Here is a 19271-nt window from a genome sequence, read left to right on the forward strand (position 1 = left end):
AGATGGGGAGAACTAAAATTCCTGATCTCCTTCTGGGTACCACTCATCATTTTATAGACTCATTCCCCTCTAGTCTCCTTTCTAAGGCAAATGATCCCAATCTCTTCTCTCCTCATATGAGGGTTTTTCCAGGCCCTTGATCACTCCTATCACCCATCTCCAAGCTCTCCTGATCTGCAATGTTGGGACTCATTAAGAAAGGGATAGAGAATAAGACAGAAAATATCATATCACCTCTATATAAATCCATGGTACGCCCACATCTTGAATACTGTGTGCAGATGTGGTCGCCCCATCTCAAAAAAGATGTATTGGAATTGGAAAAGGTTCAGAAAAGGGCAACAAAAATGCTTAGGGGTATGAAACAGCTTCCGTATGAGGGGAGAGAAATAAGATTGTGACTTTTCAGCTTGGAAAAGAGACGACTAAGGGGGGATATGATAGAGGTCTATAAAATCATGACTGGTGTGAAGACAGTAAATAAGGAAGTGTTATGTACTCCTTCTCATAACACAAGAACTAGGGGACACCAAATGAAATTAATAGGAGCAGATTTAAAACAAACATAAGGAAGCATTTCTTCACACAACGCACAGTCAACCTCTGGAACTCCCTGCCAGAAGATGTTGTGAAGGCCAAGACTATAACAGGGTTAAAAAAGAACTAGATAAGTTCATGGAGGACAGGTGAAGCAATGGCTATTAGCCAAGATGGGCAGGGATGGTGTCCCTAGCCTCTGTTTGCCAGAAGCTGGGAATGGGTGACAGGGGATGGATCACTCAATAACTGCCCTGTTCTGTTCATTCCCTCTGGGGCACCTGGCATTGGCCACTGTCGGTAGACAGGAGACTGGGCTAGATGGACCACTGGTCTGACCCAGTCTGGCCATTCTTATATCCTTATACCATATCCTTTTTGAGGTGTGGTGGCCAGTACTGCACACAGTAGTCAAGAGGTGGTCATGGCACTAATTTACAGTAGTTACAGGAGCAGATGAAATCTTAAATTGATGCTATTTTCATGGGAACATGCTCCACAGTAAGTGAAATACCCCCTGATATCTATAACACATACATACAATCGTATTTCAGAATTTCCCATGTGGTGTCAATGGTTCTGTGATAAGTGGCTTTAAACTGTTGCCCAACTTCATGGTCTGATGATCACACTGGGCCATGCTAGTTTGTTCACTATAAAAGGGCACCTTCACAATGGAGTTTGAAGTAGCACACGGTGAATGAAACTGTTAGCCACACGTAGCTATTTGGAAGAAACGTTTTGGATTTTGCAAATACTGAATATTTAAGAACCTTTTAATCTTCACATTTTATGGCTAACAGTAGCTATTGCTCTATAGTCTTATAGAAAATGATCAGAAATCAATAGTGTAACAACAAAAAAATTGTTTGGGTTTTGGTGATATGTTTTTTAGTGTGAACCCTGCACAGTGATGCTACCACCAAACGCATCTGTTCATTCTACTAGCTGCTTCGTATCTTTTTAATCAGCTGCTACTAAAAGAATTCTTAAGTCATTTAGTATGTGGCGTTCCACATGTAGAAAATCCATCTCAATCCCACCCCCCTACCTCACCATCAATTTCCTTCTCCCTCCCTCATGAGTGATCTTGTGACTTTTGTTGCATGTGTGATCTTCACACATGGAGTCCTGATGCTCAGTCAGTTTGTCCATTAGCATGTTAACCGTGTAACCGTTTAACACCACATTGTGCACAACTCTACAACAGAGGCCTTACTACACATACCGTTGCTTTAATTTTGTAATCAACATACCTGCTCCATGCCTTTGTTGTAAGTGTCTTTTGCTCCTGCTACTGCAGCAAGATTATTGGCTTCAGCTGTTGCCTTGGGAAAATGAAAGCATACAGATATCGATCAAGCACTGTACATGGTTGTATCTGACTTGCCAGTAATATTAGTTATACATTCTGAAGCACCAACACCTTTAACCAGTTTTGTACCATTTCATTTTGAATGTTTACTCATTAACTTCAGACCCGAAGAAAACCTTCCATCTGAACAAATAAAGGATCTGCTGTAAAATAGATTAAAATAGCTCACTAGAAGCCAAGATTTCAGCCCTGGCACTCTAGAAAAGCTACATAATTATACATCCATATGCCTGTACATGATCTTTCTATCATAAGACAGGTATGGAAGAGACTATTTTGATGGTTACCAACTGGACAAGGATATCCAAATTAACATATTAGAAAGTGGTCAGAAAAAAAATCCATTGCTATATAAAAAGCAGTTTCCCCCTCTCCCCTGAGTGTATTATCTCTGTCAGGTCACAGGCCTGCGGTTCCGGGCTCAACATTTCTAGTAAGCAGTGTCTTTTTGGGTCATGCATGTTTCCATGGCAGAGCCAACCAGTCTAATTAATGTTACAGGAAAGAATGTAGTTCCCCCTCCGCCCCCTCAAAGTCACAGGGGGAAGGAGGAAGGGAAGTGGCAATCCACTGGAGTCCATCCCTTGTCTTTGGATCTGAGGGGGCATTGGAAGTGGCTTTCTGAACCCTTAGACAAGTCCAAGAAGGAGATGGTTCCTTGAAGGGGAGGTACTCAGAACAATTTCAGATTCTAAACCAAAGAACTCCTCCGGCTTCTTTCATTAAAGGGGCTTTCAGCCATCTATCCCTCAAGACCCAAGAGGTAAAGCCAGCACAAACTAAGCACCTCCTTGTTGCAAGTCCTAAACCCCAAACAACGTAAGCATTGTACACTTGAGCAAGGCATGACTGGACTGCACAAAGCTCAGCCTAAATCTGATCTTCCTCCCTGAATCAGCCACGGAGGGGAATATGTACAGTTACCTTATCTGACACAGACTCACAGAGTGAAAATCACCATGTAATGGTGCAGACATCTAACTGACTAAGTGCTCCTATCTATTAGCACTAGACACTAAGCTTATAAAAACAATACTGGAACCGGAGTCAAAATGTAGACAACATGGCAAGGTTTTGAAGAAGTGGATATGCTAATATACATCAGAACCCCAGTGGCTACCACTTCAGGTGATTCTGAACCCACACAAGCCCCCCAAAGTGGGTAACTGCCTCGGCCCTTCTTGAAGAAACGTAGCTCCATGGGTGCTAACACTTCATTCACAATCTTCAGTCTCTTGAAGAAATACATCCCTTAATGATTGCAAATAATTTTATTTTTGTTTCTTCACTCTGCTTATATTTAAAGGATAAGGAAATACCTGGAGCATTGATTTAGGATGAGGTAGCGCCTCTCCCTGATAGATTTTAATGTAAGCCTGAAAAACAAAACAATTAATTAAATTTTGTTTTATTGATTCTTTTTTGACCTGAGCATTTATGATGGGAAGACAGCCAGGGTCCAAATCAGTCCTTCAGGTTAATCCTAAATATTCAATTAAGCAAATCTCTATGTGTAGGAGTAAAATAATCTACAACTGACATTTACACATATCCCAATGCTTTAATCCCTTTACACTGCAAACCCCTTACAATAAATGCTGTCCCTACTAATCTCCGTACTGAGTGACTCAAAGCAATACTGTAGCGACACATGGCAATTAATTTGTGCTTTTACCAAGATTAGAGCTCTATGTCTATCATGGTACTAAAAATGCTTTCTACTTGCTTCATTTGAAAGTTCTTTTCACTGACACGTTTACAATTTACACGCGCACGCGCGCGCACGCCCACGCCCCCAAGTGAGTCAGGGATGAATCTTGGGGTTTTATTTTATTAAAAACAAGTCTGTTTAGAGACACCATACCAGCCCTTTTCAGAGCCCGACATCTCCATTCCCTGTACAGGTGGGTTTGTACATCACCAGGGCTCAGGCCTACCACATAGAAGAGGGTTTTGAAGAGAAGAGGCTACTACTGTTTCAAGGAGTGGCAGCCTGGAGCCCATCAGGGAAGAGTGAGCACCTATGGCCCCCCACACACCCCCCAAATGTATGTGGGGGGAGTCTTTGGGGGGCTGGGGAGAACCCCTCTCCTCAAAGCTGGGGGGCAGGAAGATAACACCCCCCACACACACACACACACACACACGCCCTCCCCAGAATCTGGAGCAGCAGAAAGTTACATTCCATCCCCAGACAGTGAACAAGTTGGGGGTGGAGGAACACTTATGTCCCCATCCCTGAAGGAATAAGAGATAATCTGGAGGAAGGTGAAGAAACTACCCACCCTGGGACATGGGAGGGACTGTTGGGGTGGCAGGATGTGCGGGGAAGCTAAGTAGGCTGATTACAATCAAGCTGGTCCTCAGCTCCCCACCCCTACCCAAGAGCTTCAGTTGTCCTTTGTCTGTAGCTAGGAGGAAAGGAAGAGGACAACGTACTGTGTCCAATCTGCACACTCCTCAGAGGTCGGCGGGGAGCAATGCCCTGTATGCAGTGAGCTGGAGAAGGAATTTAGGCCTTCTGGGTCAGATTAATGGGAACCTGGGGCTCTGGTCAGCAGCAGGGAGTTCACTGCTTTGGGTCAGTTGCACTAGCTAGCACACTGAACTCTTCTGGTGTTCCTCCTGTACCCCTCTCCCTCAGAGTTATCCATCTCTAGGAGTGGGGGACGGAGAGAGAGGAGATTTCTCCTTCCCCTGCTGTTAGTCCTGGTCCCTGATGCTGATGTATAGACCTGTATGCTGGGGGTGGGACTTCCACTTTCAGAATGTAAGTCAAGGAAGAGGGCCCCCAAGCACCCAGAGTTCTATGTTATGAGACATGTAAGTGGCCATTCTGCATGGAACTCTTCTGAATAACGGCCAACATGAACTAAACCAGGAGAAGAGCAAAGAAAAGCTCTCAACTTCACTATTTCCTGACTGGAGGCGGCCCTCCCAATCTTAGTTCTGCTCCCTAGTGCCTATATGTTGTGAGTCTTTATTTGCATGATCACATATTAGTCTTCTCACAGCACCCCACGTCATTCATTGCACAGGCTGGACAGTGCAACGCGAATCAGGCAGCTGTTCTTAAATATTGATATATTTTATCCTCACTTTTCAGGTGTGGTCCCTTCCACATTCACTAAACATCCAATCCCTGAACTAAGTGAGGCAGATGTCCTATGGAGAAAAAAATGTGCATGCAACCATGTAATTAAAGGCTGTCCTACTACACTGGCTCACCTGGGCCAGAGTTCTGGTTGTCAGCGCTGCCTTAACTTTGGTATTTCCTGACTCAAGTGCTTCACTTTGAAACCGTCACATTCTTTTAATGTAGATTTTGATCTGGAATTTCCAAGGGGATTTTGTTTTAAAAAGAAGTTTGACCATGAAGAACTATTTGCTAGGTAGCAATCAAACATTGCTGGGTGTGCAGAATGTGCAGAACAGAAAGGAAGGGTTGCTGCAGATGCCCTATATGCCCTCACAGATCCTACTTTGCACACCCCCTCATATTACAAATGAAGTTCTTCAGAATTTACCCACACATGCACAAGTGGAGCCAACACAACATTGTGAGGTTAGGAAAAACAACCCTTTTCTTCTCTGACAACAGCAGTGTGCCTGCATGATACAAGTTTTTAAACCCTTGCAATTCTCCCCGGGTCACAACAGATTTTTCACCAGAGCACCAGAAGGCACACTGGAAACTTAGGAACTACACACTGCTTATTCTCAAGTTTCTGCTGTAACCCCTGAGACACCACAGGCCTTCAAAAGGTGGCAGAAGTGTTTTGTTTCGGTTAAACAGCAGCAAGTGTGTGCGCCCTACACAAGCCATTAAAAACAGCTATGCCATCTTTATTCTAATGTTTCAAAGCAGAGTTCTCTCAGGTTGAGAGAGAACATGGACAATTTCAGCCCAAAAATTTGACTAAGTTATGAGCTTAGGAAAACAGCTCTTCAAATGGACGTGCTTAGACACATGCTTAATTACAGGTGTAACTACACACAATACCCATATTTAAAGTTATATCAGGACCAAGATTGGCACTTTGCTCTAAGTTGTCTCACTCAAACTCAGTTTAAGGATACTAGAAGTGATCATCTCTATTCAAGAAAAATATTTAAGATTTGCCTTTTGGTCCTACCCCTATCTAAAGGCACAGCCAAAACAGCAGCTCACTTAGGGCAGGTCTACCCTATGGGGCTCAGTCGACCCAAGTTACACAACTCCAGCTATGTGAATAACATAGCCAGTGTTGACATAGCTTAGGTCAAACTTTTGTGGTGTCTACACTGCGCTGTGTCGACAGGAGAAACTCTCCCGTCGACTTACCTTATGCTTCTTGTTCTGGTGGAGTATCTGAATCAACAGGTGAGCGATTGGTGATCGGCGATCGATTTAGCGGGTCTTCATTAGATTAGCTAAATCGACCCCCAGTGGATCGATCGCCCTTAGAGCTGATCTGGTGTAAAACCATGCATACCAGTTTCAGTCGAAGTGCTGAAATTAAATTCACAACTACCTAAAGCTCATCAGCAAGTGGCAACCTAGATACTATCTCCTCTTCTTTGGGAACGCATTCTAAAATTAGGATAATTTTTGTAAGGCATGAAAAAATTAGTACAAGCGTTTGCCTACCTTAAAATATTCTACTAGATCTCTACAAGTCACCTTGGATCCACTGATCTCTTTCTCTACCAAGTTTTCAGGAGCAAGTAGTAATGGAACCAGATCCCGCAGCTCTCTCTTGAAATCATCATCAATGTCTGATGGAAATTGAATCAGTCAGAGAAAAAGGTGGTACATCTCAATTTCAAGTAATAATGAGTTTGTCTAGAAAAATACACTGACAACAAATCCCTTTAAAAAAACAATGCTTATACTAATTTGCTTTTCCAGAAGAAATATTTAGGACTTAAAGAAATTTTACAATAGTTTCCAATTGCCAGAGTAGGGTTTTTTCCTTCATCTATATAGTACTGGAGTAACTAGAATAAATTATTTGAAGACCATTCACAGAATAACCTCTCAGGTCTCTGCTCCCAGCACACGATTGGTGGGAACTCTCCAAGACGCAAGAATTTTTTTTCTACACCACCCTTTGGCACATTAGCAGCTCCTCACCCACCAAAATGTGAGTGGAATTCCTGGGATTCTGCTTGTAAATCCTTTGATTTTAGACACTGCAGAATCCCACACCTGCCCATCTTGGATAATGTTAAATCTGCAAGGTTACAGCCAACAGCTACCTGAAAACTTAAAAAGCAACACACAACCAGGAAAAAAAATAATCAATTCCTCCATATGTTTAACAACCCAAAAAGAGAACATGCCAATGCACACTTCTAAGTTTTACCTTTTAACCCCAAACTCTTCAGTAAAAATCTAGATTTAAGGCAAGTTCTGTGCTACAACAAAACAATGTTAATGGTATATATCCAAAGCAATTAACACAATGGAATGTTTCCTACCATTCAACCGCCCATCAAAATTTGGATTAGTCGCAACTTTAAGACCAGGGTGGGGCAACAGGAAACAGCCAAGGTTGCTGAAACACGAGCGAATATGCTTCCTTACGTTCTGTAGCTCTTCATGCTGGTTGTGCTTTACCTGAACAAAGCAAAGTAAGAATTCTAGATGGCTCTGTGGAGCTGACCGCGAGATTTATAATTTATAATTGAGTTTAATGGCAGGAAGTTTATGAATAGATTTTTTCTGAACTTCTATAAAAATGTAGATCGTACAAAGACAATCACTTGATGTCATATATTTAAATATCATTTCTATTATGAGAAAATAGCAAGCAGAAAATATTTAGCCAACCATGTGTAGCTATCTCAAACACAGAACAGCACCTGAACGAAGGAGCCAGTGTGAGTTCTGTAAGTCGTAACTTACCTGCAATCGCTTTTCTAGAAATTTTTTTCCTCCTTCCAAGCCATACGAGTGTTCATAAGGATAGCTCCAATCTCTAATTAAGAACATTAGTGTCTATACAGGAGAGCACAATAATAATGAATAGTTAATTTAATATTCCTTATAGCAGCAGAAAATGACAGAGAATCAAGAATCCTACATTTGCTGCTGGTAATTCAACAAACTATAGCCCCAAACCTGAATAATCTGAATACAAGACACTTGTTATTCCTCTGTGTGTTGTGAGGAAGTACAGTTGAAGGAGCACCTTCAAGCTAGCATGTACTTGTGACCTTTGATAGCGAAAAGGACACTCTCACCTGTTACTCTAGTTTTTCTGTCCCTTGCCAGCCCAGATATAGGAGTGTGACCCCCCCTTCCATCAACTGGAGACATGAAACAGATCTTATGACATCACTCCCCTATCAAGAGGGGAGCTAGCTGGATGGCACTAGCTATGTACACCTACAGTATCTTGCTTATTTAGTTCCTAAGTAAAAGCCAGGACCTGGTAGAAGAACCACACAGGGAACAAAAAGGATTTGGGAGACACCAAATTAACAGGCAGAGAGAAACTGCAAGGGAACCCTGAGATCAGGATGTTCACAGTCCCTTGGTGTTAAGGCTGCCTGGAGTGAGCAAATATGAAGTGCATGTTCCCAAAGCACCAGAGCCAGAACAGCCATTCATTCTACAATTTGCTATTAAAAGAGCCACTGTGCTTAAACCCTGGCTTTGTGTCTCATCAAAGGTCACTGCTCCAGAATAAGGCACAAAACAGGATTGCCAGACAATATAATATTGTTGACAACACAGGCCGTTTAGACTTTTAAACTATAGCATGAACTATCTGAGGGCACCTACAGAGGAAGAAGGAACTTGTGAACACATGTGAGAGTCCTAAACTGCTTTCCAGAGGACTTCAACATTGGTGACTAGTGCACAACCCTGAAGAGCGGGGATCTATACTGCCAATACTCCAAGGAGAGTAAGACCATTTGAAGGATTTAGCGCAAGCTGTTTTGGAAATAGAGTTAAACATAAAAAACCATCACAACCTTAGGAGGGCTGAAAAGCTATAAAAAAATTAAAAATACTTCGTATCTTAAACTCCTTGTCAGATTTCCTTCAGCCTTTCCAGAAAGATTCTATGCTAGCCTAAGTTCACTTACATGAAATCTCATCGGGCAGATTACCATGGTTTGCTTTTTCACAAACATCTCACCCAGACCTATACAAAGAGATGACTAGCTTCAGCCCAGCTAATTTCTCTCCATAATGTAAGTTAACTAATTTCCTACCCATATGAACAAGTGTTGAAAAACTAGGTCAGCGGTTCTCAAACTGTGGGTCGGGACCCCAAAGTGGGTCACAACCCTGTTTTAATGGGGTCGCCAGGGCCGGCTTAGACTTGCTGGGGCCTGGGGCCAAAGCTGAAGCCTGAGCTCCACTGCCTGGGGCTGAAGCCCTGGGCGGCAGGACTCAGGTTACAGGCCCCTTGCCTGGGGCTGATGCCCTGGGCGGCAGGACTCAGGTTACAGGCCCCTTGCCTGGGGCTGAAGCCCTGGGCGGCAGGACTCAGGTTACAGGCCCCTTGCCTGGGGCTGAAGCCCTGGGCGGCAGGACTCCTCCCTGGGGCTGAAGCCCTGGGCGGCAGGACTCAGGTTACAGGCCCCTTGCCTGGGGCTGATGCCCTGGGCGGCAGGACTCAGGTTACAGGCCCCTTGCCTGGGGCTGAAGCCCTGGGCGGCAGGACTCAGGTTACAGGCCCCTTGCCTGGGGCTGAAGCCCTGGGCGGCAGGACTCAGGTTACAGGCCCCTTGCCTGGGGCTGAAGCCCTGGGCGGCAGGACTCAGGTTACAGGCCCCTTGCCTGGGGCTGAAGCCCTGGGCGGCAGGACTCAGGTTACAGGCCCCTTGCCTGGGGCTGAAGCCCTGGGCGGCAGGACTCAGGTTACAGGCCCCTTGCCTGGGGCTGAAGCCCTGGGCGGCAGGACTCAGGTTACAGGCCCCTTGCCTGGGGCTGATGCCCTGGGCGCCAGGACTCAGGTTACAGGCCCCTTGCCTGGGGCTGATGCCCTGGGCGGCAGGACTCAGGTTACAGGCCCCTTGCCTGGGGCTGATGCCCTGGGCGGCAGGACTCAGGTTACAGGCCCCTTGCCTGGGGCTGATGCCCTGGGCGGCAGGACTCAGGTTACAGGCCCCTTGCCTGGGGCTGATGCCCTTGGGCTTCAGCTTTGACCCCTCCTGCCCAGAGCGGTGGGGCTCGGGCTTTGGCCTGCACACCCAGAGTGGCAGGGTTCAAGCAGGCTCAGGATTCAGTCCCCCCTCCTGGGGTTGTGTAGTAAGTTTTGTTGTCAGAAGCAGGTTGCAGTGCAATGAAGTTTGAGAGCCTCTGCACTAGGTAATTATGTAAAAAGACTGGAGTTTAGAGTATGTATTACCTGAAATGGCTTTTGGTAAATTTCTTCCATAGCAAGTCTTCCATACTCTGTAAACAACTATTAAATGAAACTGTTAAGAATAATGCCATATACAGATTACAAAAATAACCTGTGTTGCCAAATGCTTCCTCTTATCAATGGGAAAATTAATGGCTTCCAATTTTTAACTGAATATTAAGAATAGCCCTGAAGTTAACCCTCGGCACCTGGAGGGCGAGAATACCAATGCTCAACAAATTGCATTGAGAGAGGAGTATCCTTTCCCTGGCCTCTCAAGGAAGTCTGCAAGTCATACCGGTACAATACACTCCTCTTCATGAAGATTTCCCCTCCACCTTCCTATAGTTCTCATAGTCCCCACTATGGTCTCTGAAAAGCCCCCCACCCCACCCCACCAGGTTTCCAGCTTCATTATCCAGATCACCTGGTCTCGCACAGCTGCTTCCTTCCCACCCTGTGGTTTCCTCAGCTAAAGGAGTACCCCTGCCCAACCTTTCCATCCAGGCATCCTTGGGCAGTCATCATCTGACATAGCATGCTCCCAACTCCCCCAAGGGCTGCCCCTCCAAAACGCTGCACACTGATTTGGGTTTCTACAAAACACTGCTCGTCAGAGGCTTTAGGTGCCTGACATCTCTTACAAATAAAAGCCAATTTAGAATTGCAGCAGCTTCCCCAAATCAGAAAGAACAGACTAACTCTCACTCCAGCCAATGATCCCTACCCACCAGATACCCTTCCAAGCCCTCAACTCCTCCCTCCCTTCTCAAAAGCATGGGAACCAGATGCAGCAAGCCCTGAAGATCACCACATTTCTATTTTAGCTTGGGGAAAGGGGAAAAGAAAAGGATCCAGTTTGCACACTTCATCATCACAGCTGGGCAGAGATATGGTCTCTCACTTAGAATCACAGGACTTGAATGGACCTCGAGAGGTCTTCTAGTCCAGTCCTCTGCACTCAAGGCAGGACTAACTATTATCTAGATCATCCCTGATAGGTGTTTGCCTAACCTGCTCTTAAAAATTTCCAATGACAGAGATACCTCAACCTCCAGAGTCAACATACTGACAGGCAGCTAAAGCAGATCCTTGAACACTGGTATTATATCACAGCAAGAAACTCCTCAATAAACAAGCCACTGCCTTTTGCACAAGCTTCAGTTACAGAATTGATTTAAGGTGTAGCCCCGGGTAGTGCAGTAGTTTAAATGAGACGACAAAGTCTTAGATTGCGGTAGCAAAGTGTGCATTCAAGACAATGACTGCAGTCTCCTGGCCAGGTGCAGATGGAAGAGAACCATCCTACTCACTGCTGCTACGTGATCTACCAGCAGCAACAAGGTATTAGATCTCAAACTCTAGTAACAAATAGCACACACCCTTAATTTCATCTTCTCCTCTGGCTGCTTCCACCATCCTACCAACACCACCCATCTTATATGGCTTGAGCTTTCAGCCAGCTTGGTTCAGTGCAAGTAAGGGACAGCTGGATGTCATCAATACAGGGAAGATACACAGTAGCCTTATGTCTCCTTACTAGCCCTTCTAGTGGACCCATGTACATGTGGGAGGAGCAGGGAAAAGAAATGGCACCCTGTGGAACCCAACGCAAGAGCACTTTTGGCACAGAAGAGCCATTATACACAACTAGCCTCTGGAGCCTCTCAAAGACAGAAATGAAACCACATTTGGGAGGCCCCAGTCTACTGCCACTGATCATAAGGTGGCGTTGATTTGGCTGTAAACGCTAGCAGTATCCAACATAAACATGGATACCCAGGGCCTATTCCGGCCACCACGTCACTCTGGAAGGGGATAGGGCCCATAAAGTGGGCATTAGAGGGACACAGCTGGTGCTGCCAAGTACCCAAACAAGGACCTAGGACAAGCCACAGATTCCATTTCCCCAATACAAGCATCTTCCCACCCCCACCTCAAGTCCACAGGATAGAAGAGCTGTGGGAGGAGACACTGCTCATACCCTATCAACCCCAAACTACAACCTGTGATTGCATGGGTCTCCTATCCCCCTTTCCCAACTTCACCCATCAGGCAGTTTCCCCTCCCCAATCATGAATCTCACCCTCAACTATTAGAGGAAGTTCCCACCCCACTCAAGTCAGCCCCAAGGTTGACAACTGGAATCCAATCAAAGTACCAAGACCACCTGGGAAATCAGAGTTTCCCTTTAATCTCTAAGAAACTGCCCAGTTCTTTTGCTCAGCTTGCACTCTGAAAGTTCAAACAGTAAGAAGCACTTATGTATTAGCTGTGAAATGCATTTGAAAAATGTCTAATTATAAGTTGGCTCCTACTGTTGGCAGCTGTCACCTTTTGCGAAGCTGAATGTGTCGGGGAGCCTGGTATCAGGTGACGTGTTAACCAGTTTCAAGCTGTGGCAGAGGCCATGGTCTGAGCAGCTGGAGATGGGAGACAGAGGTTTGGCTAACACAAAAGCCAGTCTCTCCGGGACATCAAATTTATTTGAAAGAGACCAGGCTCATGTTCCATGCACAAAACCAAAACCCAGCAACCTCTGGCCACTCTCGCCTCACGTGACTTAGAAAGAAGAAAACGCAGGTTACAAACAGGACAATGTTTCCATCTCTTGGACATCTTCTTGCCTTTCTGCGGTCTTGCCCACACTAAAAAGGTGTGCCGCTTTAACTAGATTGGTGTAGTTAAAGCAATACAACCCCCCATAATGTGAATACACTTATATTGGTGTAAATGCAGTTATACTATTATAACTGCATCCACACTAGGGCTTGTACTGGTAGAACTATATCAGTAAAACAAAGCAATCACACAATTACACCAGTACAAATTTCAAGTGCAAGCTAGGCCGAAAGTTCCGAACCTTAATCAGACACAGCTGTGCCTAATAGTGTCCCAAATTGGCAGTGCCTCTCTGAGCCAATTCTGACTCCCGCTGGAATTTAACTAAAATAAATCAAATCAATCAGTCCTCTATTGTTTGGTTTGGCAGACCCTCTGCTTAGCCGCATCGCTGGGCAGACGTGCCTCTTAGCCAGGGAGTTCCCTCCCAGGAAGACAGAAATACTTTCACACCCCATCATGCTAACTGCCTTTGCTTTACCAGTACCTTAATTGTTTTTAAAAAGATTGTGCTTACAACCAGTTGAAAAAAAATAGATCTAACCTGATCCAAAAGTGGTTTACAATCCCTTAAATAGGGTTCCTAAAGTTTCAAATCGCAAAATCAAGCAAAATAGGGAACAGAAAAATTCTAAGAGGACAGCACTTCAATACAAACCATATTAAGTAAACTCAGTTTATATTTACCTGCAAATGTTGGAGATCATCTTCTTGAATGTTCTGGGACAAGTTGTAAACCTGTAAGAGATATTGCAGTTCAAAGACTTTTAGCGGGAGAAAAGTTTATTCTTTATGTTTTTGTAACATAGATTTAGTCTATAGGGGCGAACTTGAGTATTCACACCAGCTCTGCTGAGGTCTAAAAAACCAACGGTCACTATTTAGGCAAAGTGGTATCAAATACTGCATTTTCAAACGCACCGCCTGGACATACCAACTACTTTGGACCTAACTGCTGTTCGGGGTGATTAGTTTCCAAATCCTAGCTAGTAAGAGTTCTTTCAAGAGCGAATGAGATGCAATTTTTTTTTTTAATTTGCTGAACACTCCCCCCTAGTTTAGTAAGAGGGGCACACATTTAGCATTAGCAGCTCGAAACTCACCTCACCTTCCTCTCTATCCCCAACTCAGATTACTTGGGGCAGGGATAGGTGATGCCCCAGCACATGCTATTGTGGTAATGATGCATCAGACAGAACCCCACTGGTGGTGGCCCACATAGAGTTGGATAGTTCTCTTCTATATATTGCCTGATTTTGCAAAGTTCTGTTCCTTTGCTTTTAAATATCCCAAATGACACAGAACTTCGCCAACATGGCCAATAAATCATTACCTCTCCTGAGGCCCCAGGATTGAGGAGACAGTGCCAATACCGAATGCTGAGGCATAACTCAAAGCAGAGTTAGTGATCTATGGCTAGATTTGAAGTCATACAAGCCAGGGTTCAGGAGAAAAGGATAAGATAATGTACTAAATGCCTGATATCGTGGAAGGTCAGCATAGTATTTCAAGGTTGTTAGAATACTCTGAAATTTACCTTTAATTAAAAAAGTGAAACCCACAAAACAATCTTCTGAAAGTTTGTGGTATACTATTGTTATTTGTAACAAGCAAGATTACCTCAACAGAAAGGGAAAGTATCATTCCCGCCCCCAAAAAAGTTTACTTAGTGAAACCGACTATGCACAAAATATCAAATGCACAGATTCCTGTTTGTATGGGTCTTTTGGACAGCAACAATGAAGGGAAACGCCAGTTAAAATCAGACAAGACTGTAAAGGCATACAAGGTGACAGGGGGACTCCAGGGCAAACATAGTATCTCATTTTTTAAAAGTGGGCTAGATTTCAAGTTGACCATGTCTCTTTAAACATAGCTACAATAACTCATTTTTTCTATTCTTAAATGTTAAAAGTGGGTAATAAAAATGATAGTGTGTTTTTTCCCCTCATGACTGTTAAAATTTAATCGATAGATTCAGAAGATACCTTTGAAGGGTATTGTCATCTCCTGAGAGGGGGGATTCTCTATATGTATGTATTTCTTAACATAGACATATACAGAGGCCTACATTTTCAAGAGTTACAAATGAATGAGTGTCCAATTTTATACTCCTTAAAAAAACCCGGTCATTTTTGAAAACTTAGAACAGCCTCAAAATAGTATTCGAGACATACTGCAAGAAGTTTGTCAAAAACTGTTCTGTAGCAGCAATAGCGCATTTAAGAGGTTATTGTGCTGGTCAGCCCCCCCTTTGTAAAAGATGGGCTATTTAGCAATTTTTGCCATGCATCTTTGTGGAGGTGTCACTGTTATATATATTTTTAATCAATTTGGGATTCCCCTAGTAGAATCTGCAGCGCAACAGAACTAGGGACCTGTAGGGGGTAGTGTTGGGTAATCTCAGATCCAAAGAGAGATTCAGCTGCAAGTGAGCTCTAAATGAGCTGTGGTAATTTAAAAGGTCTGCCTATCCTTTTAAAAATATATCTATAGTCACATTTTAAAGATGTCTTCTAAGCCAAAGAGGTTTAAAAGCTGCCATTTATCAGCACAGCTATTCTCACCTGGACAGAACTCGTCATGGTGCTCAGAGCAAATACCGTCGCACAGTCTTTGATAGTGGATTGGCTATCAAAGGCACCTTGGGTATCCATAAGTAGTACAGCCACCTAAAGATTTTTAAAAAGCAGCAATAATTAACCAAGACGTTATGGTTTCACCTCTAGGCTGCCGGGTCAGATCCAGCCCAGGTAGCGGAAGTTGTTGCCCCTCTGATGACTCACTAAAACTGAGCTGACAGTCTTACTTCAGCTCCCAGTGGACAGGTGTCCACAACTCAAACCACTACCAAAGAGTGACACCCTCACTGGCATTCTGCAGAATGCCACACAGACACAGAGTTAACCTCTCCCCCGAAGTCTCCTCAACCATGACCAGTGGGGCACTCTTACAGGGCACTGTAGCAAAGCTGACTGTGACACACCAGAGGCCTTCAGTTTCCGGGGCCAGCAATCCAGCACCTTTCATGAACACTAGATGTGTGAGAACGCTTACATCAAGATATGAAGCAGTTAAACATTTTCTGAAGGAAAACTAGCTGTTTCCTACTGAGTAAATTGACAATTAAGTGATGGAACAGTGAAGTAGTCCTGACTCCAAGACACTTCTACTGTCTGATCTCCTAGATCTTTGAAATAGGTTATTAACAAAAAAAAAAAGAACAAATGGGTAACATTACACAAACTGCTAGAGACAAGATCCCACACTTCGACCATTCTGCAATCACAGAATCAGTCAGCTAGCCCTGACTTAAAAGTCATGGAAGTTACAGAGGCAACTCTATACAACTCAGGATGCAAGGTTCTTTCCAACATTCACTAAGGCCACCATCTACTTAAAACTTGTAACATTATCCAGCCAATGATGCTGCCAACTTTCCCTTTGGGCTCTAGCAATGCCATGCCTATGAAAAATATCAGTCAAGAGCTCTGGGAGACAGGCTTAAGAGGATTTAATCCTTGTTTTCAGCAGTCACTGCATATTTCACTATACAATGCAACTTGTGAACCCTTTGCTTTGCTGTGAAGAGGTTATACATAAAACTTAGATCTCAAGAAGAACTTCACATCCAGAACCGTACAGAGAAGGATCAACAACTTCCACGTACACTTAAAGCCTGGCCTCCAGGTATTTTGTGGCCATGTGTACATTCCACTGGAGCCTAAATGCAGACTACGACAGCGTCTCATTTTTGCAGAATTCACTAGCTTTTTCTGCAGAATACTTCCCTTGCCTAAGCATTTGGCTATACAGTACTGTCAATAGCAGTCACTTCTAGAAAGCCTTCCACTAGAGCCACAAAGTATCTGAACAGCAACACGGCAGCAAATATATATTTTAAGAGGATTTGATTCTGGCAAAAGGCTTTGGAGCAAGGGTAAAATTTCTCCCTCTCCTCCCCTCCTGTACCCCACTCCATCTCATAAATAAACAGAAATTTTATTCTTAGAAACTATTAGCATTAATACAAAGAGGGTGACTGGAGTAACTGACCACTTAAAAAACAAACTTTATAACCAAATTCATGAAGGCAACAAAAGTTTGAGGTTATAAAGAATGAGTCCATTTAGCATAGAAATATTTACCTTTGTCCCATCAGACTTGTCAATTACGAACACTTCGCTCCAAATCTGAATGCCAGTTGTTTCTCTTTCACATCCACCTCTCCATGTAAATCCAGTCAATGGCTCGTTGTTCCCACCTATCCAACATGAGGAATTCTGTTAAGAGAAAGGCACAAACTTACTCAACAGCAAGAGGATCACTTGTAGGATGGTATTTTAGCACACTTCCATATACTTCTCTGGTTTCTTAGAACAGGCTTTCAAGTTACAAAAAGTATAATAGGGCTTTAGATCAGTACTGTCTGAGGCAAGAGTGTCACCAATGCCTCTTTTGGCAGCAGATGTGTATTCCTTCAGAGCCTTCATCCAAATAGTGACCAGTCTTACTTGTGAGACCTGACTCTCACACTAACATGGTAAAGTAGGTGCAGACCATTTCACAGATGTAATGTGTACCAATTGTCTAGAATTGGATATATCTTGAGGGTTTGCCATGCCAGATCAAACTATCTGGCTACTCCAGTATACCGCATCCAACCATCCGTTTTTCAGAGGAATGTAAACACCATCTCCCACCCCATGGTGCATTTAATTAGTTGTACAAGGGTGTATAGGAGGGATCATAGTTATCCAACCCTTTTTAAAATCCAGATACAGTTTTGGTCTGACCACTACAGAACAAACAAGACAAATGGGGTGGAAAGCCTCCATATTAGATCTAAACACAAAGGAAAAGACCCAAACCAAACCCACATAGTTTTACTTACATGGCGCTACTGGCCATAGTGATTAATACAAGATAATGAGGTCATGGGTATGGAAAAGCTTACACTCTAAATTTACAAGAGGATTATTTCACCCAACTCTTAGTAAGGCTGTAAACTGTGACAATATCTTGCTCTCCTCCCCAAAATGCTGATTAATCAGCACAGCCATTATTTTAAAGCAACAAATAGTTTTGACAGCAGCAATTTGAAGTGGCCTAGGATTGAGTGTCAAGATTTAGGATGAAATCTGGTTCCCTTGAAGTCAATGTCAAAACACCTCATCAACTTTCGTAGGGTCAGCATTTCACCCTTAGATTACCTTTTTAAAAGGCAACAATTTACCCTGGTTCTCACCACCAAGGATTGATGAGCGAACAGCAGAATGCCTTTGAGGCCCCCAGCATGGCAGTTAATTTGGTATTACATATTGTGTCTACTATCCATGGGAGATGGCTGTTCAAGGTCACTGTTCAGTGAGCAGATGAAAGATACCGGAATACATGTGCACTGGTGTTAGTTTATATAAGTGCCGATATGTAGATTATAAGTTTGTTTTCTGTAACTGAAAAATCTAGAAAACATTTAATTGCTCTTAACTGCAGTTGAAACTTTGCCACTCTTCCCCTTACTTAATTCAATCTCTGAATTGATTGAAGCCATTTATCTTATTTTTAAAGGCCAGGGTTGAAACAGCAAACCGGCAAGAATTACAAGTGTTATGCAATCATGGTTTTTTAAACTCTGAAATATTGTTCTGATCCCTGGTCATTCTATGAAAAATGTTTTGCCATGAATTAAAAGGCCGGGAGATGACAGTCCATTTGATTCAAAGCTATAGTTAAGCCATACTTCCTGCTATTTTAGCAGAAGGAATTAGTATAGCAACATGCTTCTACCAGACAGATATTTGCTAGTTAAAATTGCCAATGCTGGTATTCATTTTGGAAGGATGCCCTAAAACAGTGTCTATGTAGACAGTACGTGAGCAACAATCACTCAACATCTAACGCAAATTTTACTTTTTCCTGGAATAGTACTACTTTGCAAAGTCAAAGGAAAAGCCATATAGCATGCTGGCCCACATCTGCACTACCACATCCTCAATGTCTCTCTTGCAACTCCTATCAGAGTAAAGGCGGTGAGGGGACTCCAGCAGCTGTGGGGAGAGGATCTTCATTCCCCTTCCCAAGTGAAAAGGGGTTAGCAACCTCTGCTCTGGGGTATTTCCCCAACTTCACGCACAAGGGCTGGAGATTTTGACTTCCTTCCTCTCGGGCCAGGCAAAGAGGTGAGTGAAATTAACAGGACGGTCAGTTTTACTGCTGTATTTCGATAACTTTGGGCATCAGCAGCATTGTCAAGACTCATGAGTTTCATACTGTTGTTCAGAAGAGCTGTGAGCAGCAGAGGCAGTATTGGGACTATTCACTGAGAAGGTTGAGAACCCCATCTGACACTAAAAGATTTATGTTTGCAGAGTCCCCATCCCACCACC

The 19271-nt window shown here is 43.6% G+C and overlaps 1 protein-coding gene across 4 annotated transcripts in view; it reads right to left on the bottom strand.

The window, feature by feature from the left end:
* The window catches only part of ATL2 (atlastin GTPase 2), a 61476-nt gene that overhangs the window by 12555 nt on the left and 29650 nt on the right, over positions 1 to 19271 (bottom strand). For 3 of the 4 annotated variants that reach the window (XM_045010451.1, XM_045010453.1, XM_045010454.1), the window contains exons 3-11: positions 17031 to 17165; positions 15450 to 15554; positions 13570 to 13620; positions 10264 to 10320; positions 7803 to 7895; positions 7376 to 7514; positions 6543 to 6670; positions 3232 to 3288; positions 1794 to 1865 (exon numbers count right to left, since the gene is read on the bottom strand). In XM_045010451.1, coding sequence (XP_044866386.1) covers positions 1794 to 1865; positions 3232 to 3288; positions 6543 to 6670; positions 7376 to 7514; positions 7803 to 7895; positions 10264 to 10320; positions 13570 to 13620; positions 15450 to 15554; positions 17031 to 17165 — 837 coding nt within the window. The remainder of the gene's footprint in view (positions 1 to 1793; positions 1866 to 3231; positions 3289 to 6542; positions 6671 to 7375; positions 7515 to 7802; positions 7896 to 10263; positions 10321 to 13569; positions 13621 to 15449; positions 15555 to 17030; positions 17166 to 19271) is intronic. The other variant, XM_045010452.1, reaches the window with a different exon arrangement.

The sequence above is a fragment of the Mauremys mutica genome, chromosome 3 (genome assembly GCF_020497125.1).
Source record: "Mauremys mutica isolate MM-2020 ecotype Southern chromosome 3, ASM2049712v1, whole genome shotgun sequence".
In the NCBI taxonomy this organism is placed as follows: Eukaryota; Metazoa; Chordata; order Testudines; family Geoemydidae; genus Mauremys; species Mauremys mutica.